Genomic DNA, 26,846 nt, shown 5'->3' with positions numbered 1-26,846 from the left:
ATGGCATCAACTATCCACAGAGATTTGGGTCAGTTTTGTAATCACAGCAGACACTTTGGGGAAACTGTCCTTACTTAGGAGATTGGTCCTACCCCATTTCATGCAACAAAATATGGGAAATATCCCTTTGGAAGAACTGGAGGTGTTCAGTTAAAAGACACCACTCTAGAAATTAAAGGATTCCTGATCAATCCTGGTCTGTATACCAACCTTCCCGTGGAAGACCCTTTTCCATTTTCAACATAAGGGCCAACAGTAATAGTAGACTATAGCTTGGTCCAAAGGTTCCTCAATTAGACAGTTGTTTACTAGAAGACAGAGGTCTAGACATCAGAAAAAAAAAGTCTTTATGTGGTTCAATTTCTGAATCTTCCGCAAAGAAGCAAATCTAAGGGCACTCTTGAATTTTCTAAACTTACAGATTTTAATTTCCCTTCCATTTCTTCTGGAGGAATCACTATTTTTTTCATGATGGCATGGAGTTGAACCTCAGACAAATGGATTTTGGAAATTCTGTGACAAGCAGGGTGATCCTTAGGATTTATAGGGCTCTACGCAGTATTATTAAACTGGTGTCCCTATGCCCGATGGTAGCCCGAGCTCAAGGCCCGTGTGTGCCTATGTTGCATATGCCTGAGGATGGCCCTGCTGACAAGGTTATGTAATCCAACTCCTACACATAACATCTGGCCACTGCCAACCTTCAGAGATCTTCCCATTGCAGACATATATAAAGCAGCTATTCTTCACATTTTTATAAAATATTTTTGCTTGGGTTTGGCTTCAAGTTTCAGGCTTCCCGTACCCAAAATTTATTTCCAAGGTAGGGAAGTCCAAATTCTCGCTGTAGCCCTACCACCACTGCCAAGAAAACAAAAATGTTCAGGATGTGGTTTTTCTTTATTTGGCCAATTTCCTTTCAATACTTTTTTTCTTTCTAATTGCTGTCTCCTTCTACAGACTTTAATATATCTAGTTTCTTGTGCTGGATGTTTAAGAGGTGTCTTATCATTGTGCTTATTGCAGCTTTGTCCATTTTGGGGGGTGAGGCGGGACATGACTCATGCCTTTGGCTACAAAGTGAAATCTTGGCCCCATTGCAGTCGATAGGAGTTTTGGCTTTTACTTCAGTGGAGCCAGAATTTCAGCACAGGTACCCTGCACAGAAGGAATCTTGAGAGAAGGCAATTACGTAGTAGTTTTTCTGGTTCACTAAATATATCATCTTGAAGAATTCTCACTTACCTAGCCACTACATTTTAGAATTTGGAAACTGTCTGTTCTTCTTCAAGTGCTGTCCCTGTGGGTGCTCCACTCCAGGTGACGCCATTGCATTTTAGAATTTGGAAACTGTCCGTTTTAAAGTGTCCTGATTCTTGCAACTTGTTTTCATTTTTTTTGTCTTTGGAGTATGTTTTTAATCATGTGTTGATCATTTTATATTGGTTTATCATCCTGGCAATTTCACTTTCCACCCTATTGAAGGACCTGATTGAAATGCTTGGTGAGCAGATTTCATAATTTTGGGGAGTCGTCCATCACACTTAAACAAGTACTGACTGGAAGGCTCTAAGGGCAGTGGCTAGGTCCAGGGTGACATGTGACTATCTTTGGTGGGGACGGTGGTGCTCTTGGCTGCTACCACTACCCTTAGACATTAAAAACTTTTAGAACTAGGGCATTCTGTCTGTCCTGTGTTACAGAGCTGAGATTCTGGGGTGAGAATTCTCCAAAATGATTTCAGAGATGCCTAATTTCAAGGGATGTAATTTCCTTTTACAGTAACTCAAATGATGATGGCATTATAATTGAAAAGTTTTATGGTGAAGTATATATAATGTATTTCAATTTTATTTTCAGCACCAGCACCTTTGGACGAACAGCTTTTTTTGCTCAGGCAAGCAAATCTGAAGAGGTTGTTTCTTTCTTAAAAGCTGAAGTGCATCTTGCTATTCCTAATGTGGTAAGCAATTTGTGATATTATATTCAGCAAAGTAAGAAGATGCTATCTAAGAATTACATTTCCATATCCCCACTTGTGAGATGTGTGATACCTGTGCTGACCTTGAAGCCATCTAAAAGAACAGTGACTGCTGGGGCAAGGCAGGTGTCCCCTTGGTAAAATGTATTCACAGCCTGACATCCTCAGTTCCCTCTTACAGTGGCCAGCTGCTGGGATCAGAACCATTTATATAGTGTAGTATTTGTCAGCAACTATATTTCATATTTGTTCATTTCTGGTTTTTTTATTGTTGTATTTGGCTGTTAATTTCTCCCTTATTTTTGGTGTTTGAAATGTTAGATTGGTTCTGTTTTATATTGACGCTTTGGCTGTTTTATGACTTCAGCCCTTGGTGTGGTTATGTGATTGTGTTGATAGTTTTTGTGTTGTGGTGTTTTTGTCATAGCCAGCATTTGGAAAGGCACATCACCTCACTTGTATTGCGAACAATGGGAAGTGGTGATCATTTGGAAAAAGAGAAATTCTTCATAGGTTTCTCTGAAGATTTTATGCACCAGCCTGTGCTAACAAATAAACTTTGTTATGAAAATTAATGGCAAAAATTGCCATTAATACTAAATATTTCTTTTCAAAAGTAATCCGTTTCACCAGATCTATTTAACAGGGAAGGTACATGAGAGTAGCAAACGAGGGAGTGTGCATGTGGGTTTACATAGGGATTCATGAGGGAGGTGAAGACAGGAATATGAGTATACAGGGAAGTGCAACAAGTAGGTGGAATTTGGAGGAAAGGAAGGAAGGGATATACTCTCTAGCTGCTTTGCAGTGATCTGGCAAAACAAAGTGACTTTAAATCCAGCATAACTGGCCAATATATTCAGGCTGTTTTATGCTACTCTAGAGTGGCATAAAGCAGCTGGAGCATACTGCTGAATCTAGCCATGAAAGTTATATATTTAAAACGTCATTTGAGATTGATACTACATATCTTAAAATCTCTAGAAGTGTCACATGGTAGCATTCTTATATAGTGTTAATATATGAAAACTGTAATTAAAACCAAAATTTACATTTTCTGACAAAAACTGTGTTGAGATGGAGTTAAATACATTACAGGGATGTTGTAATTATCCCCAAACCAAACTTTCTTCTTTGAGATATTTTTGGAAAAGGATCTTACTTCAAGGTGCATGTGTGCTCCATGAACATGAGATTTTTTTTTTTGGACCAGCAGTGTCCATTGGGGTTGCACCTGCACCCTACATATTCTGATACACCCCCTTAGGGCATAAAGGATGGGCCCATATAGGATGTCCCCCACTTCTTTTTTTTATCACTCATGGAGCTGAGATGGAACTTAGGATGTATCCACCTGCTTCCCCACAATCCTTTATTATAGATTCAGTGTTTTGTATAGTAGTTAGGTATTTATTACTAGTTATGCTTATTTTGTTTTATTTTTATATAGCCAAAACCCACACATTTTTATTAGGTTTTAGTTAGGCCCAGAGCCTTCTCAACACCAAGACCTTTCAGTCTAATGGCAGAAGCTAAGTCCCCAGGCTTTAAATCTTGACCATCACCTTCAAGTGCTTGACTATATATATTTCACTGTTGGTGTGCATGCACCCAATGCACCTAAGTTCAGATTCTTTTGGCCAGCAGTGTCCATTGATTCCAAGATTCTGACTTGTGTCTGTCTATACAGCTGGCTCACAGGAAGTACATGGAAGCCCAGGGGTTCGGGCTGCCAGCGGCGCACTGACCCAGGGGAATCCCTGGGCTGCCTGCCGGCGGCTCAGACTCCCTGTCCCTCCCAGCACAGCGGCCGCTCCATCCCATGCCATTCTTCTCATTGCCGGCAGTGGCGCCGGTGGCTGGGCAAAGCTCCGCAGCTCTGCTTAGCCGGTGGCTGGGCAAAGCTCTGCAGCTCTGCTTAGCGCACGTGGCACAAGCCCGGCGACAGCCAACAGCAGGGCTTCTGGAGCAGAGGTGAGCTGGGGTGGGGAGGTGCGGGACGTCTCCCCGGGGGTGGAGGGGAGCTGCCACGGGAGATGGCACCTCAGGGCGGCGGGGGGAGAGCTGCCACGGGGGGGACGTCTCAGGGCGGAGCTGCCGCAGGGCTTGGGGGGGGTGCGCAAGGTGACAGTTTCGCCTAGGGCGCGAAACTTTCTTGCACCGGCCCTGATTCCAGACCATAGTGGACTTCATTACCCAGTTACAGCTCACCAAAACATCAACAAGGGTGTGCCTCAGGCCTCTGGGACACATGGTCTCCTGAACCTACATGACACAATTTGCTAGACTTCACCTATGTTCCATAGAGGGGTAGTTAAAAATCAATGTATTTTCCCAGAAAGAATCACATGGACATGCAAGTGACACTTGCAAATGATGTTATCTTCTTATTAGACGGGCAGAAAGACCCACATCAAGTGGAAAAGGAGTTCACTTCTCCTGGCTTCTGTCTACCAAGAATCTAGTGACAGATATGCCTCCATTCAAGGATGGGAAGCTCACTCAGATTACCTATACATAAAAGACTTCTGGTAGTTTTATTGTATTATTTCAATAGAACTACCAGTTTTAGGAAGTCATTTTGGTTATTTGTTACACTATGACCTTTATGATTCTTAGTATATCTGCTCAGACTCTTTCCAGGAGTGTTAAACAATATATCATTTAATGTTATGAGTAAGCTGTAGTCCCTGTGCCACCTATTGTAAGGTTCCTTTGTACTAGGGCAGTGACAGTGTCTTTTGCTTGCCTTAAACATGTTCCTATTGAAAAAATCTGTAAATCTGCTCCTTGGAAGTCAGTCCATATCTTTAATAAATATTATGCTTTGAATTTGCCTTCAAGAGCAGATTTAGATTTGATGATGCTTCAAACTTTATTTAATTAGGACTCTGTTCCACATCCTGAATTTTCAGCACTGCTTGCCATGAATCCAACAAATTTAATAAATGTTAAATTTAAAAGAAATGCCAACATATTGAGATATGGAAATGTACATTTAGGGTACCCAGACTACCTTAACTCTGCCCATAGATACCATGGGGGTGGGTGGGGAGGAGGAGGAGGAAAATCTGTGTCTTTAAAAATAAATTTAATCGAATCTGGGACCAAAAACATGAATATGCTTTAATCATAATTGTATGATTATTGCATTGTGACACTACAGGACATTTTCAGAAAAGGTCTTGCTCCTGGTAATGATGCTGAGGAAGTTGAGGTAAGCTTTGCAAATCCAGAAGTGAAGGTTTTTGAACCTGTATCTGTCTTTGTCAGCTCCTTCAAGGATTCCAGCCAGGAACCTTGGATAATTCAGCTTCTCTCATGGCTACTCCTGAATTAGAAGGGTCTGAAGCTTAGGGTACGTCTACACTACGGGATTATTCCGAATTTACATAAACCGGTTTAGCAAAACAGATTGTATAAAATCGAGTGCGCGCGGCCACACTAAACACATTAAATCGGTGATGTGCGTCCACGGTCCGAGGCTAGCGTCGATTTCTGAAGCGTTGCACTGTGGGTAGCTATTCCGTAGCTATCCCATAGTTCCCGCAGCCTCCCCCGCCCCTTGGAATTTCCAGGTTGAGATCCCAGTGCCTGATGGGGCAAAAATCATTGTCGCGGGTGGTTCTGGGTAAATGTCGTCAGTCACTCCTTCCTCTGGGAAAGCAACGGCAGACAAGCATTTCGCGCCTTTTTTCCCTGGATTGCCCTGGCAGATGCCATAGCATGGCAATCATGAAGCCTGTTTTGCCTTTTGTGACTGTCACCGTATGTGTACTAGATGCCGCTGACAGAGGCGATTCAGCAGCGCTACACAGCAGTATGCTTTTGCTTTTGCATGACAGCAGAGATGGTTACCAGCCATACTGTACCATCTACCATACCATAAATTGGTAATAAGATGATCATGGTTACCAGTCCTTTTGCACTGCAGCATTTGCTGCTGTCATAAGTGCCCCTGGCTGAGATCAGCCAGGGGCGCAAAAGCCAAAATTGGGAATGACTCCCTGAGTCAATCCCTCCTTTTTGGTATCTAAAAATAGAATCAGTCCTGCCTAGAATATGGGCAAGTGTACTAGAGAACCACTGTATCATAGAACCAGAGAGCACAGCTGCTCTGTGTCAGATCCTGCAGAAATTATGAGCTGTATGCTATTCACAGGGGTGCTCCTGCAACAACCCCACCTGTTGATTCCGTTCTTCCCCCAGCCTTCCTGGGCTACTGTAGCATTGTCCCCCCACTTGTGTGATGAAGTAATAAAGAATGCAGGAATAAGACACAGTGACTTATTAGTGAGAAATGAGTGGAAGGCAGCCTCCAGCTGCTATGATAGTCCAGACAGGACATTAAGCAGTGTGGAGGAGAGGAGCCCAGCATCCCGCTGCTAGTCCAGGGGCAATTGAATCTTTTCTTTACACATGAAGGGTGGGGGCTGATGGAGCTCAGCCCCCTGTTGCTATGATGAAGACGGTTACCAGCCATACTGCACCATCTACCAGGAAAAATTAGGAGCAGGCGCCCTTGATCGACCTAACTGATGCTAGTCGACATGGTTACCAGTCCTTTTGCACTGCCCCATGTGCCAATAGGCTGATGATGACGATGGATATCAGCCATATTGCACCATCAGCCACCCATGGCGGGGGGGGAGCAAGGATGTTGGTGTTGAGTGCTGCAGCATCGCGTCTATCTGCAGCATTCAGTAAAGATAGGGTGACATGTAAAAGAGTCAAGAGAGGATTGTTTTCCCTTTCACTTCTGAGGGTGGGTGGGGGGGTGCGTAAATTGCCGAGCTATGCCCTGACCCACCGCAGACACTGTGTTTGACCCTAGAAGCATTTGGAGCTCAGTCAAGAATGCAAATGCTTTTTGGAGACTGCAGGAACTGTGGGATAGCTTGAGTCCTCCAGTCCATGAGCGTCCATTTGATTCTTTGGCTTTCCGTTACGCTTGTCACGCAGCAGTGCGCTGAGTCCCTGCTATGGCGTCTGGCTGGAGATTTTTAAAAAATGATTTTGAATTTCGTCTTCTGTAACGGAGCGCTGATAGAACAGATTTGCCTGCCCTTACAGCAATCACATCCGCATGGTCCATGCTGGAGCTCTTTCTTTATTTTGATTTTTAACTGCATCGCCACACGTGCTGATCGGAGCTCCATGCTGGGGAAACAGGAAATATTCAAAAGTTCGTGGGGCTTTTCCTGTCTACCTGGCCACTGCATCCGAGTTCAGATTGCTGTCCAGAGCGGTCAGTGGTGCACTGTGGGATACCACCCGGAGGCCAATACCGTCGATCTGTGGCCACACTAACCCTAATCCAATATGGTAATACCGATACTAGCGCTACTCCTCTCGTTAGGGAGGAGTACAGAAATCGATTTAAAGAGCCCTTTATATCGATATAAAGGGCCTCTCAGTGTGGACGGGTGTGGCGTTAAATCGGTTTTACGCTCCTAAAACCAGTTTAAACGCTTAGTGTAGACCAGGTCTTAGTCTGTCAGTCTTTGCAATACATAGGTGTGAAGGGGTACGTCTACACTACGGGATTATTCCGAATTTGCATAAACCGGTTTTGTAAAACAGAATTTATAAAATCGGGTGGAGCGCGGCCATACTAAGCACATTAAATCGGTGGTGTGCGTCCATGGTCCGTGGCTAGCGTCGATTTCTGGAGCGTTGCACTGTGGGTAGCTATTCCCTAGCTATCCCATAGTTCCCGCAGCCTCCCCCGCCCCTTGGAACTTCCGGGTTGAGATCCCAGTGCCTGATGGGGCAAAAATCATTGTCGCGGGTGGTTCTGGGTAAATGTCGTCAGTCACTCCTTCGTCTGGGAAAGCAACGGCAGACAAGCATTTCGCGCCTTTTTCCCCTGGATTGCCCTGGCAGATGCCATAGCATGGCAATCATGGAGCTTGTTTTGCCGTTTGTGACTCTCACCGTATGTGTACTAGATGCCGCTCACAGAGGCGATTCAGCAGCGCTACACAGAAGCATGCTTTTGCTTTTGCATGACAGCAGAGCTGGTTACTAGCCATATTGCACCATCCAAACCCTTCCATAAATTGGAACTGCGGATGATCATGGCTACCAGTCCTTTTGTACCATTTGCTGCTAGTGCCCCTGGCCAATCAGCCAGGGGCGCAAAAGCCAAGATTGGTTACTAGCCGTATTGCACCTTCCATCGTTTTGTACCATTAGCTGCTGTCATAAGTGCCCCTGGCCGATCAGCCAGGGGCGCAAAAGCAAAAATTGGGAATGACTCCCTGAGTCAATCCCTCCTTTTTGGTTTCTAAAAATAGAATCAGTGCTGCCTAATATAGGCAAGTGTGCTAGAGAACCACCGTATCATAGAACCAGAGAGCACAGCTGCTCTGTGTCAGAGCCTGCAGAAATTATCTGTATGCTATTCACAGGGGGTGCTCCTGTAACAACCCCACCTGTTGATTCCGTTCTTCCCCCAGCCTTTCTTGGCTACCGTAGCATTGTCCCCCCACTTGTGTGATGAATTAATAAAGAATGCAGGAATAAGACACACTGACTTGTTAGTGAGAAATGAGTGGAAGGCAGCCTCCAGCTGCTATGATAGTCCAGACAGGACATTAAGCAGTGTGTAGGAGAGAAGCCCAGCATCCCACTGCTAGTCCAGGGGCAACTGAATCTTTTCTTTACACATGAAGGGTGGGGGCTGATGGAGCTCAGCCCCCTGTTGCTATGATGAGGATGGTTACCAGCCATATTGCACCATCCATCCACCAGAAAAAATTAGGGCCAATAGGCTGATGACGAGGACAGTTACCAGTCCTTTTGTACCATCAGCTGAGGCTGATGATGAGGATGGATTTCCATCATATTGTACCATCAGCCGCCCATGGCGGGGGGGGGGAGCAAGGATGTTGGTGTTGAGTGCTGCACTATCGCGTCTATCTGCAGCATTCAGTAAAGATAGGGTGACATGTAAAAGAGTCAGAGGATTGTTTTACCTTTCGCTTCTGGGGGTGGGTGGGGGGTGGGTGAGTAGATTGCCAAGCTATGCCCTGACCCGCGGACACTGTGTTTGACCCTAGAAGCATTTGGAGCTCAGCCAAGAATGCAAATAATTTTCGGAGGCTGCAGGAACTGTGGGATAGCTTCAGTCCTCCAGTCCATGAGTGTCCATTTGATTCTTTGGCTTTCCGTTACGCTTGTCACGCTGCAGTGCGCTGAGTCCCTGCTATGGCGTCTGTCTGGAGATTTTTAAAAAAGGATTCTGAATTTCATCTTCTGTAACGGAGCGCTGATAGAACAGATTTGCCTGCCCTTACAGCGATCACATCCGCATGGTCCATGCGGGAGCTCTTTTTTTATTTTGATTTCGGACTGCATCGCCACCCGTGCTGATCGGAGCTCCACGCTGGGCAAACAGGAAATATTCAAAAGTTCGCGGGGCTTTTCCTGTTTACCTGACCACTGCATCCGAGTTCAGATTGCGGTCCAGAGCAGTCACTGGTGCACTGTGGGATAGCTCCCGGAGGCCAATACCGTCGATCAGCGTCCACACTAACCCTAATCCGATATGTTAATACCGATACTAGCGTTACTCCTCTCGTTAGGGAGGAGTACAGAAACCGGTTTAAAGAGCCATTAAAATCGATATAAGGTGCCTCCTAGTGTGGACGGTTTTGGCGTTAAATCGGTTTTACGCTCCTAAAACCGATTTAAACGCCTAGTGTAGACCAGGCCAAGGTCTGACAAATCTCACACTGGTTGGGGGGATGAACTTCCTCCAGACAGAATAGGTAGCTGGAGAGGACACCCAACGTCAGAAATATTCCTGGGCAGGCAGTGCAATCCTTTAATATTTTTTTTGTGGGGGGGTGGTCAGCACCAGCAATGGCACTGCGTAGTTGGACACAAGAAAGGTAATATTCTGTGTCTGGCAATAGGGCAATGTTGCATATGTCCATCCCTGGGTAAAACAGGAGCTCGGGACAATTGTGATTCAGAGAAGTGCTTCTGAGTCACAATCGTTTTGAGCTTCTACGGGATGGCACAGCTATGCAACACCCTTAGCAGGACTATGACAAAAGGCTCAATGTAGCCCTTGGAAAATTAGGTTATGGTGCATTTATTTAAACAACATATTTTATATTTTGTGCAGGTAATGGTTCCTAGTTTAGATGATATTCAGCAAGTCATCAATCGCATGATCCAATTAACACTGGAAGTAAGTCGTGGAGTCGCACATTGGGGACAGCAACACTTACAAAAATCGAGTATATTACTGAACAGAAATGTACCTACTGTCTCTTCATCACCCAGTATGGTAGCAGGGAAAGCAGCCAAAAAAGAAGAAAGTAAGGTTTTTTGCTTACTTTAACTTTTTTCTTCTAATAAAATGTCTTTGCTTCTGAATATTTCATGATTATTCTCACTTGGTTTGAAAGGGACCTAGTGTGTATTCTTTTGGATTACCTTACCTATTTTTACTTTAATTTAGACAGTTGTATTTAACAGAAGTGGCTATTCCAAACTCATGAAAGTAGTAGGAAACTACGCAATAATCAGATAAACTATTGCATAATATAAATATTGTCACAGTATAAGTTTCCCCTTTAATCTCAAGCAACATAAACTTGTTAGTGTTACCTTTATGTACTGCTCCTACTTTCTTAGTACCGAAGAATGTAGCCTATCATGTTATTGGGTAAAATAAAAAGTTATGCAAACTTCATTCACTGGACGGTTAACATGGGAAAGAGTGGCAGTGCTGTTATTAGGATTCAGGTCACTGACATTACAATTGAAAGATTTCATTATTATCTGCATTCCTAAAGTGGACATATGCAGAATAATTACCAGCATTATTAAGAGAGAGGAAGGATGCTAGAGTGGTTAGGGCACTAGGTAGGATTTACGAGACCTGGGTTCAGTAACCTGCTCCACCACAAGCTTTCTGTCTGTGCTTCAATTCTGCATCTGTAATATATGCATCTGTATATATATGCATCTGTAAATACAGGATAGCAGTACTTCTGTAACTCACAGGAGTGTAGTAAGGATAAATACATTAAAGATTGTGGGATGCTTGGATGCTGAGGTGATGGTGGCCATATAAGTAACTTAAATAGACAACTAGATTGTCATTTAATTCACGAGGGGCATATGTTGCACAGAATTTTAAGAGTTCAATTAATATGCCATGATATGAGAGAATGTAGGGATGCATAAAGCATTATTTGCAGGGCTGGCCTTAGGGCAGGGCAATATGGGTGCCCACCCAGGGTGCTGTAGCCAGGAGGGCACTGTGATGCATAGGCCAGGAGCTTGGGCTTCCCCTTGCTGCCTGCGGTGTGCAGCCTGGCATGGAGCGTTGCATACGCTTCCTTGCTCCTGAGTGAAGGCCACCTGCTCACTGCCCCACGTGGTTTCCCAAGCTGGTTCCAAGTTCTGCCTCTGCACTCTGCGACTTCTAGCCAGACCCTTTCCTCCTTTCTCCCCCTTGATTGTCCCAGCCCTGCTCTTCCTCTTTTCATGGGTGGCCTGAATGAAAGCCATTCAGCCTAATGGAATGTGAGTGTGGCGTCTCAGCCAGCCAATGGGAGCTGGAAGTTGCCGGCCTCTTCTAGATTGGGATGGGAAGGGAAGGGTCTGGGAATTAAAACTGCAGAGTAGAGAGATCAGTAAGTCTTACGGGGTCCTGACCCTGTGCCCCAGGTTCCAGCCTCCTACAGCTGCCAGGGAACCCCCTCTATGCCCCCATCTCCCAGCCTTTCCAGCTCCTGAGGCCCCTTCCCTGTGCCCCCAGCTCCTCATCCCCCCCCAGCTCCCAGGAGACCGCTTCCTGTTCCCCCAGCTCCCAGCTGCCCCATCTTCCAAGGGACCCTTCCCTGTGCCCCCAGCTTCCAGGGGCCCATCCTGTGCCTCTATGTCCCAGCTCCCAGGGGCCCCTCTCTGTGCCCCAAGAGCCTGGGGGACCCCTCCCTGTGGTCCCAGCTCCCAGGGACCCCTTCCTATGCCCCTAGCTGCACCTCCCCTTTGGCTGCCAACCCTCTGGGGCTCTAGCAGAGCAGCTGGATGCCTTGCTGAGTGGGAGAGTTTGGGAGGTGCAGGAGAAATATGACTCTGCCCCAGAGCCCTCTCACCCTGTGAGAGTGCAGAAGACCGCCTACTGCATTGTCTTGGCTGTCTTGCTCAATGACCAAATGAGGGAATCCCTGTGACACTTGCGGGGGGAGTCAAAGTGACTTCTGTGGGGTTTCCTATGATGCCCATCACTGTGGCATCCAGATGTGAGTCACTGCAGGAAAGGATTAGCCATATGTGTGGATGATGTGGGCTGGGGTGGTGCTATGGTTAAGAGGCAAGAAGCAGGGTGGGCCTGGAGTGCGAGGTCATAGAAGGGAGTTTGGGGCAATGAGGGGTGGGGGAAGAGGCAGTGGGGGCTTGGGCGATGGGGGTGGGGTAGGGAGCCAGGGAAGGCAGCTGGGGTCAGGGGCGCCAAAATACAAGTTTGCCCAGGGTGCTATTTTCCCTAAGGCCGGCCCTGATTACTTCATGAAAATATTTTTGACTCTGTTAAAGAAAACATGAGAAAATAGCATAAGAATAATTGTCAACAAAAATATTGGGAATCACAATTTTAAATATGTGTTCAATTGTATGTAAATTAGGGCTGTGGATTAATCACAGTTAATGCATGTGATTAATGCAAAACAAATTAACTAGATTAAAAAATAGTGATTAATCACATTTTTAATCATACTCTTAATAATAAAATACCAGTTTAAATTTATTATAAATATTTTTGGATGTTTTTCTACATTTTCAAATATATTTATTTCAATTACAACACAGAATACAAAAGTGTACAGTGCTCACTTTATGTTATTGTTTTTATTACAAATATTTGTACTGTAGTGTAATCTTTTATCATGAAATATCTTACAAATGTAGAATTATATTTTTTACATAATTTCACTCAAAACCAAAACAATGTAAAGCTTTAGAGCCTACATGTCCATTCAGTCCTCCCCTTTGTTCAGCCAATTGCTAAGACAAACAAGTTTTTTTACATTTATGAGAGATAATGCTGCCCGCTTCTTAATTATAATGTCACCTGAAAGTGAGAACAGGCATTCTCATGGCACTGTTGCAACTGGCGTTGCAAGGTATTTATGTGCCAGATATGCTAAAATTCATATGTCCCTACATGCTTTGACTTGCAGGCTCTAAAGTTTTACATTGTTTTGTTTTTTGAGTGTGGTTATGTAAAAAAACACCCTACATTTCTAAGATGCACTTTCACGATAAAGAGATTAAACTACAGTACTTTTATGAGGTGAATTGAAAAATACTGTTATTTTCTTTATCTTTTTTACAGTGCAAATATTTATAATAAAAAATAATACAAGGTGAGCACTGTACACATTGTATTCTGTGTTGTAATTGAAATCAATATATTTGAAAAGGTAGAAAAACATCCAAAATATTTATAATAAATTTCAATTAGTATTCTATTATTGTTCAACAGTGCGATTAAAACTGCAGTTAATCTTGACTATTTTTTTAATCCCACAATTAATTGTAATTATTTTTTTAATTGTTTGACATCCCTAATGGACTTATATGTACTAACCTCTCACATATAGAAATTGAAGTTAAAATGTGTCTCTTGGGCGACAAGTGACATTTACAGCTCCTTAAACTACATATTTTGGCACAGTTTGCTTAGAAAAGAGTCTTTCATGCGATAACAAGGGTGTCACATATAAGAGATAAAGTACCTCATACTGTTTGAGAGAGCTTGTATGGTTAAATATTTGAAATGTATTATTTTAACAAACCTAACAAATATCACTTTACATAAAATAATATCAAAACTGTGCTAGGTGTGCACTTTACAAGAAGAATGAAGATAAAGTCCCTGAACATTTAAAATGCAAATACGCAACATATAGATAGAGGATAGGAGAATGGGATGCAACAACCCAAGCAGTAATGAAGTACAGGTTACAGATTTTGAAACTTCCACAATTTTTGGTTTAACTCTTTTGTCTTCTGTTTTGTTACAAATATATTGGGAGAAAATTATAGTTTTATATTTTTGGAAATGTGAAGGTGGATTTTAATGGTTTGTTAACTTTTTATGTAAATTGTTTATTTTACAGAAGTACCTGATGAGATTCCTGCAAGAAAGCTAAGAAATTTTTATCCGGGTGTCGCAGAACACAAAGATATTTCTAAACTAGTTGTGCTCCTCTCCTCGTCTGTAAATTCCATAAGAAAAGCAGCTAGTGAAGCACTGCAAGACTTTCAGAAATATAAGGTTCTGTGGACAGAAGACAGAGATGCTAAAGTTCAGGTAAATTTATTGATGAGCATTTCTAGAGGAATATCCTCTATAGTAGGGGTACACAGAGGTCTTCCAGGGAGTATGTCAACTCATCTAGATTTTTGCCTAGTTTTACAACAGGATCTAGAGCCGTGCAGTGGAACAGGGGTCCCGCAGGTCTCACGGGACCCACTGCCATAATACCAGAAGCAGGATAAAAATTTAACAAACAAGGCGGGAGCGGGTGGAAGTGGGTATTATGGGGTGGGTTGGAAGCGGGATTAAAAAAAATAGTCCTCCCTTGCCACAAACAACTTGAATGCCCCGGCCAGCAGCCACTGCTTTCTGGATGCCCAGCTCTGAAGGCAGTACTGCCGTCAGCAGCAGCGCAGAAATAAGGGGGGCAATACAATACCGCTGCCATCCGGCCACCGAATGACAAGGCTCACAAGTGAAAAACCGGCTCAATATCACACTGAAATGTAAGTAAAATATTTGTATTCCAATTGGTTTATTTTATAACTATATGGCAAAAATGAGAATGTAAGCAATTTTTCAGTAATAATGTATTTTGACACTTTTGTATTTTTATGTCTGATTTTATAAGCAAGTAGTTTTTAAGTGAGGTGAAACTTGGGGTACATAAGACAAATCAGACTCCTGAAAGGGATATAGTACTCTGGAAAGGTTGAGAACCACTACTCTATACGTCTCTTCATCTTCTGAAATAAGAAGACAAAGAAGATTGGAGGAAAAAGATGTGGAAATAAATTGATTAACAGCTGAAAGAAATCACTATGACCTTACAGCAACAGAAATAAACTATATATATTGTATTTTTCCTAAGTAGGAGCACCCCACAAGTGAGGTGAGTTAGGGTATATCTACACTGCGATTAAACACCCATGACTGGCTTGTGTCAGCTGACTCGGGCTCATGAGGTTTGGGGTGCGGGGTTGTAAAATTGCAGTATAGACGTTGAGGCTCAGGCTGGAGCCTAGGCTCTGGGACCCTCCCCCTTTGCAGGGTCCCAAAGCTTTGGCTCCAGCCCAAGCTCAAAAATTTACACTGCAATTTTACAGCCCAGTAGCGTGAGCCTGAGTCAGCTGGATGTAATTCAGCCATGGATGTTTAATTGCAGTGTAGATATACCCTTAATGGCTTTACAGCGCTAGAAATATGAGAATTCTCTAGCCACACATTGGGAATGTGGGTGCCAGAAGTTCAGTTTCTGATATTATGGTGAGCAGCACTAAAAATGGAAATTTACTGCAGCATAATATTCTTTTACCATGACATTTACTTTTACGATTGCATTTTCTATTAATTATACTTAGAATTAAAAATACCTCAAATACTGCAATTAATTAAACTACTCTGAGTATTTATGTCCAGAATTTTGTGGCACCCAGCATGCTTAATGTTAGAGAAGGATATATATTTCCTGATAAAATAATATTTTGTAAGAATGTTTCCTGAAAAAAGCACAAAAGTGTGAGCGGCTAGAGAAAGGGATATAAATAAGACTGAACTGCTATTGTTTCTGCTTTGTGTATTGCAAGTATGGGCTCCTACTTTGGGAGACAGATGCTTCCAGGTGCATTCAGATAGAACTCTTGGAAGTGTAGTGTCCTCTGGAACCATGAATGTGCCTAGCCCCAGCTGTCATTTAGCTCCTCCTCACCCCTGTCAACATAAGGTCAGAAGCTCCAGTCTTCACATTCAATCTTTCATTGGCTTTTCATTTTAAAAATCTCCAAAATAACCATTTGTACTGAGCTATTTTTTGTGTTTTCTCTGTTTTTATAATTAGGCTAGATAGATTTAGGTAGTTCCACACTGTTGCATAGTCTCTGCAGTTATCTTTGGCTCTCTGCCTCGTTATATGCTGGCTTGTTAACCCTGTTCTTCAGTTCTGGTTTGTTCATTGATGTAATTAACATTATTAGATTTTAAGGCCAGAAGGATCATTAGATCATCTAGTCTAACCTTCTATATAATGCAAGTTATCAAACCTTACCCTTGCATTGTGCTGAGTAACTTGTATTTGACTAAAGCATATTTTCCAGAAAAAAGAACAGGAGTATTTGTGGCACCTTAGAGACTAACAAATTCATTTGAGCATAAGCTTTCGTGGGCTACAGCCCACTTCTTTGGATGCATAGAATGGAACATATATTGAGGAGATATATATACACATACAGAGAGCATGAAAAGGTGGGAGTTGTCTTACCAACTCTGAGAGGCCAATTAAGTAAGAGAAAAAAACTTTTGAAGTGATAATCAAGATAGCCCAGCCTGTGGCTAGCAATCCATATTCCCTCCGCCCCCAGGCCGTGCTGGCTGAACAGCTGAGGTGACCCGAGTCTGTCCCTGTGACACGATGGACCAAGGCTCCCCTCCCTCCCCCGGCCCCTGTGTCTCACTGGACCAAGCCCCCCTCTCCTGCTTGGTGCGGGGATGGAGCCACACTCACCTGAGCACCTCTCCCTTACTCCCCTGAGGCACAGAGCTCACCCCAGTCCCTCTTCCTTTCCCCCTTCCCTCCCAGGCGTGGAGCTGATCTGAGCCCCTTTTCCTCCTCCCCCTGCATGAGGGAGCCCACTCACCCAAGTCCCTCTTCCCCATGAGGGACAGAGCTCACCTGAGCCCCTCTCCCTTCCCCTTACTCCCTGAGCTGGCCCAAGCACCTCTCCCATCCCCCATGCAGAGCTGGCCCAAGCCACTCGCTGAAGTCCCCCTCCTCCCTTGTGCAGGGCTGGCCCGAGCCCCACCGCTCACCACCACCACTCTCAATCGCCGCTGCTCACCCCTCCCCAAGCTCCTTTTTGGCAAAACTGGGTATTGTCCTGTTGGGTCTTGCCAATTGGTGATCAGGCAGGGGGCAGGGCTCCATGGCGGGAGGGAGGTTGTAGGGGGCTCAAATGTTCTTTGAGCCCAGGGCCCCAATGTATCTTAATCCACCTCTGACTATGGACCCTGGTAGGGCTGTGAAACAGTTGTAAGTCTTCAGCCAGTGGGAGAAAGGAGCATCACTCCTCTGGCAAATGTAATGTCAGATACCTTTCTGCAGACCTGACCAAAAAGAAGGCTGAAATTGCTTCATCACTCCCACACCGTGGGAACACCACAGTCCAAATTGGATATTGCTGGAGCCCTGAGAGCTCATTGCACTGTACTCTTAAGACTGTCTCAAGGACTGAGACAACCTCCACACCAGTTTGCATGACATCATCTTTCTCAGTACTTTAATCATGTATGGTACCAGGAGATCCCCAGGTAACAGCAGAGCCAGACTCTGTTACTCTCCACTTTGCTGAAAATCTCAGCTATGGCACTGACTATCACTGCCGCATGAGCACATCTTCATCACCAAGCAAGACGTATTCCATGGTGCTCCCTGGAATCCTGGCTAGGTTAGATCCTCCTTTCTGATTCTGAAATACCATGGAAGGGTCCCATATATACTTCCCAAGGTTTCATTCATGGGAGCCTTATGCATCAAGAGGAAATCAAGAGCCTCCTATACACCACATACATCAAGTATTTACAGGGAAAGACATAATTCCTGATTCACTCCACTTTGACCTCCAGGTCCCTTTCCTTACTGCATGCCTTCATGACGTTTTTGAAGCCATTGGGGCTTACACAATGCCAGATAACACCCTCTTCTGAACTTCCATCTAGGGTTAGGACCACCTCCCCTTTCCTTTTCCAGGAGCTAAGTAGTTCAGATTCCTATATGTCAGACTGAGCATACAGAGAAAATTTCTGAGGAGGAACTTCCTTCTGTGGAGGAACACACTATATCAGCTGGCATCTCATCATTGTCCCAGACGAAGCAGTGGTTCCATCCACACCAAACCAGTTGGATGACTAAGAACTTTGAGGACTTAATCTGCCATATTGAGGAGTCTCTCGAAATACCTGGGGATGTACTAGAAGAGAGCTCCCACAATCTCTTTGATATACTGCATGCTTCCATGCCTGATCAGCTACTGCTAGCTCTTAATGACAAAAAACATCTGCCAAACTTTGGCATCTATTGCACCAACCTCTGAGAAAGAGGAGAAGAGGTACCAGGTACTGTCCACTGGATTTGTATACCTATCTGCGCACCTATACTTGGTTCCATAGTGGTTGCAGCAGCACAGGAGAGGAACAAACAACATCCAAATATGACACCTTCTTTTGCCACTTCAACTTCAAAGTGCTAACTAAGGGCTCCATAATTCCATTGCTAGATCCACAGGACTGGATTGTAACTCTTGCTTTGCAAGATGCATACTTCCATATCTCCAGTCACATCTCTCATAGAAAATGCCAAAGGTTTCAAGAAGGAGAGGCTCACTACCAGTTCAGGGTTCTACACTTTAGACTATTGACAACACTGAGCATCACCAAATGCTTATCAGTGTTATTGGCTCATCTCAGAAATGAGGAGTAACAGTAACCCTGGTCCGAGGGAAATAACATCAACAAGTGGAGAATTCCGTTCATCAAATTATCTGACACTTTCTTGAGTTAGGCCTGAAAATCAACAACAGCAAAAAATTCCATAATAGAATCATCAAGGTCTGATGCTTCTTTTGGCAGAGCTGTAGTACAATCTTTACGTAGATTCTGAGCACCCATCTCCTTGCGTCAGATCACTCCTTATGAGACACCAAGAGTAGAATATATGTAGACAAGCTTGAAGAAGAAATGGTTACTTCCCTTACAGTAACTGTAGTTCTTAGATGTCAATATATATCCCACGACCAACTGTCTTTTCTCTCTGTTGCGAAATCCTGTAACATGGGTTCTGTATTAGCAAAGGAATTGGGCGGCGGTTGGGACAGCTCCATCCTTTATGCCCATGGTACAGGACACAAGGACATGTCACACACAGTATGACCCCAAAAGTGCCTGGAATTTCTGCAACTCACTGGCAAGGATGATGTCCTTGAGAAGAAGCAGAGTTGTGCTCAGCCAAATTAATGCAAACAGTTGCTAAAACAGTTAATGGTGTATTGGATCTCACAGAAATGCAATCACCCAGAAACAGATTTGTTTGTCATCAATATTTATGTGAAATGTTCAAGAATATGATCAAGGGCATGATGGACATAAATTTTCTCTCTGTAATTTTCCTTTAGAATTGGAACAAAGCCTTGATTATTCAATTAATTGGGAAAATAAAACAAGATAAAGCAAGAGTCCTTTTGAATACACCTTCACAGCCCATGGCAGCCTGCAATGGAGAGCTTGGAAGTCAACAGCAAGCTTGCAAGTCAACAGACTCAGACTCATGAGGCTTGTGCTACAATGCAAAAAATAGCCATATAGACAGAGCTTTTAATTTGTGACATGGGCTGGAGCTCGTGCTCTGAAGCCCCTCTCTAACCATTAGAGTCTAAGCTGCAATATCTACATACCTGTTTTTAGCACTTGGAGGCTCACTGCTGCAGATTGTGTAGACATACCCTTTGATTGCACCAGGTTGGGCCAGACATTCAGTGTTCACAGAACTCCAAAAGCTGTCTTGAGAAATGGCTATATCTGCTTGTATCTCCTGTTGACTTAATCTAATTCAACATTCCAATCCCAAATCTCTTCATTTGGCTACTTAGACCATGGGAGTCTAACTTCATCTGCCTTGCTTATTCTGCTAGTGTACAGCTTATACTTTTCAGTGTGGAAAATCATCTATATTAAAATGCTACTTGGAAAATGCAAAATATTCTGCCCTGATTTTTCAATCCTAGAATATATGCTTTACCTGAAATTGATGGGCCTTTCCATATCATGAATTCATGTGCTTTTCTCAGCAATTTCTGTGTTCTGTTTCGCTGTGGGCTGGTGCTGTAAGGGTCACTGTTGATAGAGTTTCTTCAAAGAACTGATCAATCTTTCCTCCATTTAAAGTCCCTGTTTTGATCTGTGATCTCAGTCTAATCCTCATGAGGATGAAGAAGGGATAATTTGAGCCCTTGGGAGAGATCTCTTTGTGTCACATGTCTCTAAACAAAGCTTTTCTCCTAGCATTTGTATCTTCCAAAAGATTCGAGTGTAGTGCAGGCTCTCCTGACTGATCTTCCTTTCATGGACTCAGAGCTCACTCCACTAAGGCTAAGAAAGAAACCATGGCCTGCCTTTGTAACATCTCTGCTGAAAATATGTAGGGCTGCTATTTTGAGTTTAATACACACTTCTACTCTGAACCACTCTCTTGACTTAGGGTATGTCTACACTGCAATAAAAGACCCACAGCATGACCACAGCTGGCCCAGGTCAGCTGACTTGGGCTAGAGAGGCTTGGGCTGTGGTGCTATAAAATTGCAGTGTAGATGTTTGGACTTGGGCAGGAGTCTGGGCTCTGAGACTTCGCGAGGGCAGAGTCTCAGAGCCTGGCCTTCTACCTGAGCCCAAACGTCTACACCAGCAGTCCCCAAACTTTTGAGGGTTGTGCCCCTTACCCCTGTCTGTGCCCACCCCAGAGTTGGGCCGGGAGTGGGGCTGTGGCTCCAGGGGAATGGGGATGCAGACAAGGATAAGGGGGCTGAGGCTGGGGCCCCAGCTGGAGGGTGGGTCTGGGGCCAGGAACAGAGCTGTGGCCATAGGCTGGGGGTGGGTACAGGAGAGGAGCTGCAGCCAGGCTGCGGTGGGGGCCAGCAGCAGGCCTGCGGCCAGGTGCGGCTCCACTCCCAGCTTTGTCCCCAGCCTAGGACCTGGACCGGGAATGGAGCCGTGGCCAGCAGCCAAGGCTGGGGGCTGGCATGGGGCTGGGTGGCGCTCCCTCCTGCTCCCATGGGGGTTGGTCTGGCCCCACCGCGCCCCTCTGAACGTTCATCCATGCCCCCCCTAGGGAGGCGTGCCCCACACTTTGGGGACATCTGGTCTACCACCACAGTTTTATAGCTGTGCAGCCTGAGCCCTGTAAGCCCAAGTCAGCTGACCTGGGCTCTGAAACTCAGTGCTGTGGATTTTGTATCACAGTGTAGAAATACCCTTAATACCCATGATAGATGTTTGTTTTGAGAGGTAAGTTCTTTGGTCTCTATTCGACTAGTACTCCTCCACCCACCTCTTCATGTGGTTTGTACTGCTAGCTAAACTCTCACAAGTAGTGGGCACACGCAGAGGGCACTATGAAGGAGAAAATGTTAGTTGATAGTAACTGGAGTTCTCTGTTGCCTCTGCATATTCACACTACCCACCCATATCCCCTTCTTCCTGACAGTTCTTAGGTGAGATTTGAACTCTGAGGTTCAGCAGAAGGAAATGAGATAGTTGAGGACTTCGTCTCTTCCATATAACTTCAGCCCGGGATATTTGGTAACGTGAGAGAGAGTTCATGTAGCACTCAATGGACACTGCTCTTTTAGAAGTTTCTGAAGTCCTGCAGCATCCAAGGACACATCCCACAACTGTGACTGTACAAAGACAACACTCTCAAAAAACTCCAATTATGATTAAATAACCTGTTATTCAAAAGACAGCACCTCTGTTACTTGTGTTTGACTATTCTGATTTGAAAACTGAAAACAGAATGGAAGCAGAAGTGCGGTTATATTTATATTCCATTTAAATAAACTGATACATTCTTTTTCTTTGCTGCAGAAAATTTATCCTTATGACACTTTTCAATTTTAAATTATTAATTATAATTAGGACTGTCCAGTTTCCTAGAATAGATTGTAGGGAGCTATTACTAGGAAATACAGTGAGTTTGGGTTTCTTCGGTGGCACATTGAACACAATTGGGACTGTTGCTTAGACACAATCCTACCTTGCTCCATTTCAATCCTGCTGGGGACCACCCGGTTCATGCAGCTTGCCTTCTCAATATGTCCAGCTTCCCCTCACTGCCTGTCCTGTATGCATTTTCATGGAAGGAACCTGCAAAAGAGAGGTGTCAGACATATGGAGAGTGTATTGAGAAAGAGAGGCTGGCATGGAGCCTAAAGTTGATCTGTACTCAGATAAGAGACTGGGAGTAGAGGAAGGCGCTTTCATCACTTGATACTCAGTCAAGACAGAGGAGGGAAAGGTGGGGCACTCAGCAGTGAGAAGGAGTTGGGGCCACTTCAAGAGAAGAGTTGGAGTATGCTTGTCTTCAGGATTCTAAAAGTAAAATCTTTCAAGCAGAATTTTGTGCTCAAATATGACATAACAGTATGGTGTACACTGGCTAACACTGAGTTATTTTATAGCTCTGCCTTGGTTTTTTCCCTTTTTTTAAACAAAACAGTAATTATGTGCCCAGCTGCACATCAAAAATTACATCTTTACTCCAAGATTTATAGTCTAAGAAAAAATACTAGATAATTAATACATCCACAACAACAATGAATATATAATTTGCTATTTTAATGTGCTGAGGACCAAATTTTCAAAGGCCCGTGTAATGGTAAAACCAAGCACATAGACAATTGCAGGACAAAATCCTATAGTTGCATGTACATACTGATACTTATGCATGGAATTACTCAATTTGTCCATATAGTTGTGGAAAGCACACATATATTTGATGCACCTCTTTCATTGTGTGGTTATGATGGAGTGTTTATCTCTTACCAGCCCTAAAGGAGCAAAGGGGCCCAGTAGGGGCCAATTAAACTAGAAAACTGCACCTGGAGGGAAATTTAGGCTTAACAGACAAGCACTAATTGAAGATTGAGCCCATCTGGGCAGAAGTAGATGAGGCTTGTATAAAGCCAGGATGTGAGAGCAGAAGAGGGCTGCAATGTGGAAGTCTGCAGTCACTCTCTGGGCCTAGTCAGGAGAGAAGAAGAAATCTCAGGGGGGAGCAGAAGCTCTGGGATCCTGACCCTGAGGGATGGGGGTTTACCCAAAGGGGTGGAGAAGGAAAGCCTGAGAAGGTAGGGTATGAAAAAGCCCAGGGAAACAGCTGCCAAAGTCTATACATTCCCCATCCTTGCAGATGTTTCCCTGGGCTTCTTTCTATCCTGCTTTCTTAGGGTTTCTTTCCTCACAACTTCTCTGGGGTTGACCCTTCTTCCAAGGCTCGAATCCCAGGGCTTATTTTCCCCGTGGTTTTCCTCCTCCCCACCTCTGCTCCTGGAGAATGACTTCAGACTCTCTCCCTGCATCCTCCTGCTATTACAAACCTCCTCTAATCATTTTCCATCTTCTCCCTCAGCTGGATTTCATCTGCAATTAGTACTTACAATTCCCTGAGTCTCCTGTCAGGTGCAACTGTAGAGGTTAAGTGTCCCCTCCTTGACCACCTTAACCCCTTCAGGGCTAATGTGGGGTGAACACCCCATTACTGCAGGGAGTTCAAAATTTGGCCTTTTAGGTTCACAACTTTTACACATTCAAAATGTGATATATAATATTAAGTTTGTTTTACTGATGAGATAAAAAGACCATTTATTAACTGAGAGTTTAAACTACCCACAGCAATTTCTGGCTAGCAGTCCCTCTCTGACTGAAATCAGAGCAGAAATTCTTCATTATGCTACTTTTGAACAAGAGATTGAGGATTTAAAACCTACTATTCTTGTAGGTCCAATTGAATTACATACAGGTATGAAAATTTCTCTTTTTTCTTTGTGCATAATATAATATAATAAATGAATATAATATTTATATTTAGGGCCTTACCAAATTCGTGGTCCATTTTGGTCAATTTCACAGTCATAGGATTTTAAAAATCATAAATTTCATTATTTCAGGTATTTAAATCTGAAAGTTGATGGTGTTATAATTGAAGGGGTCCTGACCAAAAAGGAGTTGGAGGTGAGGAGGTCCTCAAGGAGGGGTTGCGGTGCTGCTACTATTACTTCTGTGCTGCTGCTGGCAGAGCGCCACTTTCAGAGCTGGGCGCCCAGCCAACAGCCGCCCTGCCAGACACCCAGCTCTTAAGGCAGTGCAGAAGTAAGAGTAACAATACCATGACCCCCCTAAAATAACCTTGTGACCCCCTTGCAGCTCCCTTTTGGGTCAGGGCCCCCAATTTGAGAAAAGGTGGTCTCCCCAGTGAAATCTATATAGTATAGGGTAAAAGCACACAAAAGAGCACCAGATTTCATGGTGGGGAAACTAGATTTCATGGTCCATGATGCGTTTTTCATGGCTGTGAATTTGGTAGGGACCTACCCATAGGAGTTTTAACAACTGTGTATCCTGGTCAGTGATAATTCCTGAGATGGACTCCTGTGTTAGATGCCTTATATACCTGGGTGAGACCCATTCTGTGTCCTCATGTGCAGTTTGCTGTGCCTTTACTCCCTGTGCCTGGAGGGAGATGTTTGATTCCTTTGGTGTACATGGTTTCTAGAGCCTACAACAACGGCTAATGCAGCTGTTCCATTGGGAGTAGTAAAGCCAGCCTCTGTGGTGAGGTTTTCCAAAAAGAGGCCTATCCATCTTGGTACTTCCCTGCATATCAGGTCTGAGATCTGCTCTCCAAGACCATCCTCTGTTGTTGAACCTTCTGCCAAGCACCACTAATGCTGGACAAAGGCTTCTTGGCACTGTGCGAGGCAGAAGAAGCCCTCATCGGAGTTGAGTACCCATCTGGCACCAACATCATTAGTACTGACTGGCATCAAGACTTTTGCTCCAAATTCCCTGCTGAAACCCCTTGGATCAAGAAGTTGCAGAAGAGGAGGCATTCTGGTCCGTAACAGGGTTATAAGCTGAAAAAGAAGACACATTGTTTTCTTTCCTCACCTCCTTCAATGAATGTGAGCTTCAGATTGTGACGTTGCACTCTATATGATTTTATAAAAATATGCTAATTAGTGTGAATATAATGTAACTGGAATATGCTTCATGCAAAAGGTCTCTTATAAGGTATCATTACAAAGCTTATAATCTACTGAGTGTGGTCATCCTATTTGTATAAATGTATCACTCTTGTATAAGAAACTAGAAATATGAAATGTAACTCTGAGGGCCTATTGTAATTATGCAAAGGGTGGGCCCTTAATGGTGGTTTAGAATCTTGATGGCTCCCATCAACCAGGACAATTGACTGTAGATGGTTCTGTTTTACTTGTAAGTCTTCCTGTATATGTGCATGCTGGCAAGTGGGTAATGAAGTCTTACAGTGACATGTGATCATGTCACCTGAACTGGAATTCATCTTTAACCTGGTGCTTTTCCATTGAGAAGGAGGGGGTGGGAACCAAAAGAGGGACAAAGGATTCCCGCCTTATGCAAAAGATATATAAGTGGGTGGAACAGAACAGAGGGGGGCAGCCATCATGAGAAATCCCCTAGCTACCACCTGAGCTGGAACAAGGGCTGTACCAGGGGAAAGGATTGTGCCCAGACTAGGAAGGCATCCAGTCTGTGAAAGAAACCTATTGAAACATCTCTGAGGGTGAGATTTTATCTGTATTCAGTTTTATTACTGTATTAGGCTTAGATTTGCATGTTTTATTTTATTTTACTTGGTAATTCACTTTGTTCTGCCTGCTGTTACATGGAACCACTTAAATCCTACTTTCTGTATTTAATAACATCACTTTTTGCTTTTTAATTAACCCAGATTATGTATTAATAACTGGGGGTGAGGGAGAACAGCTGTGCATACCTCTCTATCAGTGTTATAGAGAGTGAACAATTTATGAGTTTACCGTGTATAAGCTTTATACAGGGTAAAACGGATTTATTTGGGGTTTGGACCCCATTGGGAGTTAGGCATCTGAGTGTTAAAGACAGGAACACTTCTTAAATTGCTTTCAGTTAAGTCTGCAGCTTTGGGGCACGTGATTCAGACCCTGGGTCTGTGTAGGAGCAGACTGGCATGTCTGGCTCAACAAGACAGGGTGCTGGAGTCCCAAGCTGGCAGGGAAAGCAAGGGCGGAAGTAGTCTTGGCACATCAGTTGGCAGTTCCCAAGGGGATTTCTGTGCTCCAACCCGTCACACAGATATCCTTTGCTACGTTTCGCCCCAGGATTACCCATGCAGGCATCATAGTGTGGCAAGCATGGAGCCCACTCAGATCTCCTCTGCAGTTTTGACCATTGTAAATACCTCATGCATTATCCAACAGTATGTGCAGTACCTGCAAAACTGGGTGAGGAAGCGATGACAGCGCAATTACTATACTGATGAGGACATGGACACAGACGTTCCTAGAAGCACAGCATGTGGCGATTGGGAGATCATGGTGGCATTGGGCCAGGTTCATGCCATGGGAAACAAGCACAGACTGGTGGGACCGCATAGTGTTGCAGGTCTGGGATGATTCCCAGTGGCTTCAAAACTTTTGTATGCGTAGAACCACTTTCATGGAACTTTGTGACTTGCTGTCCACTGCCCTGAAGCTCAAAGACACCAAAATGAGAGCAGCCCTCACAGTTGAGAAGCGAGTGGCCATAGCACTGTGGAAGCTTGCAACGCCCGACAGCTACCAGTCAGTCGGGAATCAGTTTGGAGTGGGCAAATCTACTGTGGGGACTGCTGTGCAGCAAGTAGCCAACACAATCATTGGCCAGCTGCTATCAAGGATAGTGACTTTGGGAAATGTGCAGACCATTGTGAATGGCTTTAATGCACTGGGGTTCCCTAACTGTGGCGGGGCGATAGACGGA

At 44.2% G+C, this 26,846-nt stretch overlaps 1 protein-coding gene across 17 annotated transcripts in view; it reads left to right on the top strand.

Moving 5' to 3' along the window:
• DNAH8 (dynein axonemal heavy chain 8) overlaps positions 1-26,846 on the top strand; it is a 556,010-nt gene that overhangs the window by 194,866 nt on the left and 334,298 nt on the right. For all 17 annotated transcript variants that reach the window (XM_039529004.1, XM_039529011.1, XM_039529005.1 and 14 more), the window contains 4 exons: positions 1,861-1,963; positions 10,119-10,314; positions 14,128-14,321; positions 23,700-23,826. In XM_039529004.1, coding sequence (XP_039384938.1) covers positions 1,861-1,963; positions 10,119-10,314; positions 14,128-14,321; positions 23,700-23,826 — 620 coding nt within the window. The remainder of the gene's footprint in view (positions 1-1,860; positions 1,964-10,118; positions 10,315-14,127; positions 14,322-23,699; positions 23,827-26,846) is intronic.

The sequence above is a fragment of the Mauremys reevesii genome, linkage group 3 (genome assembly GCF_016161935.1).
Source record: "Mauremys reevesii isolate NIE-2019 linkage group 3, ASM1616193v1, whole genome shotgun sequence".
Lineage (NCBI taxonomy): Eukaryota > Metazoa > Chordata > Testudines > Geoemydidae > Mauremys > Mauremys reevesii.
This window is presented reverse-complemented; position numbering and strand designations above follow the sequence as displayed.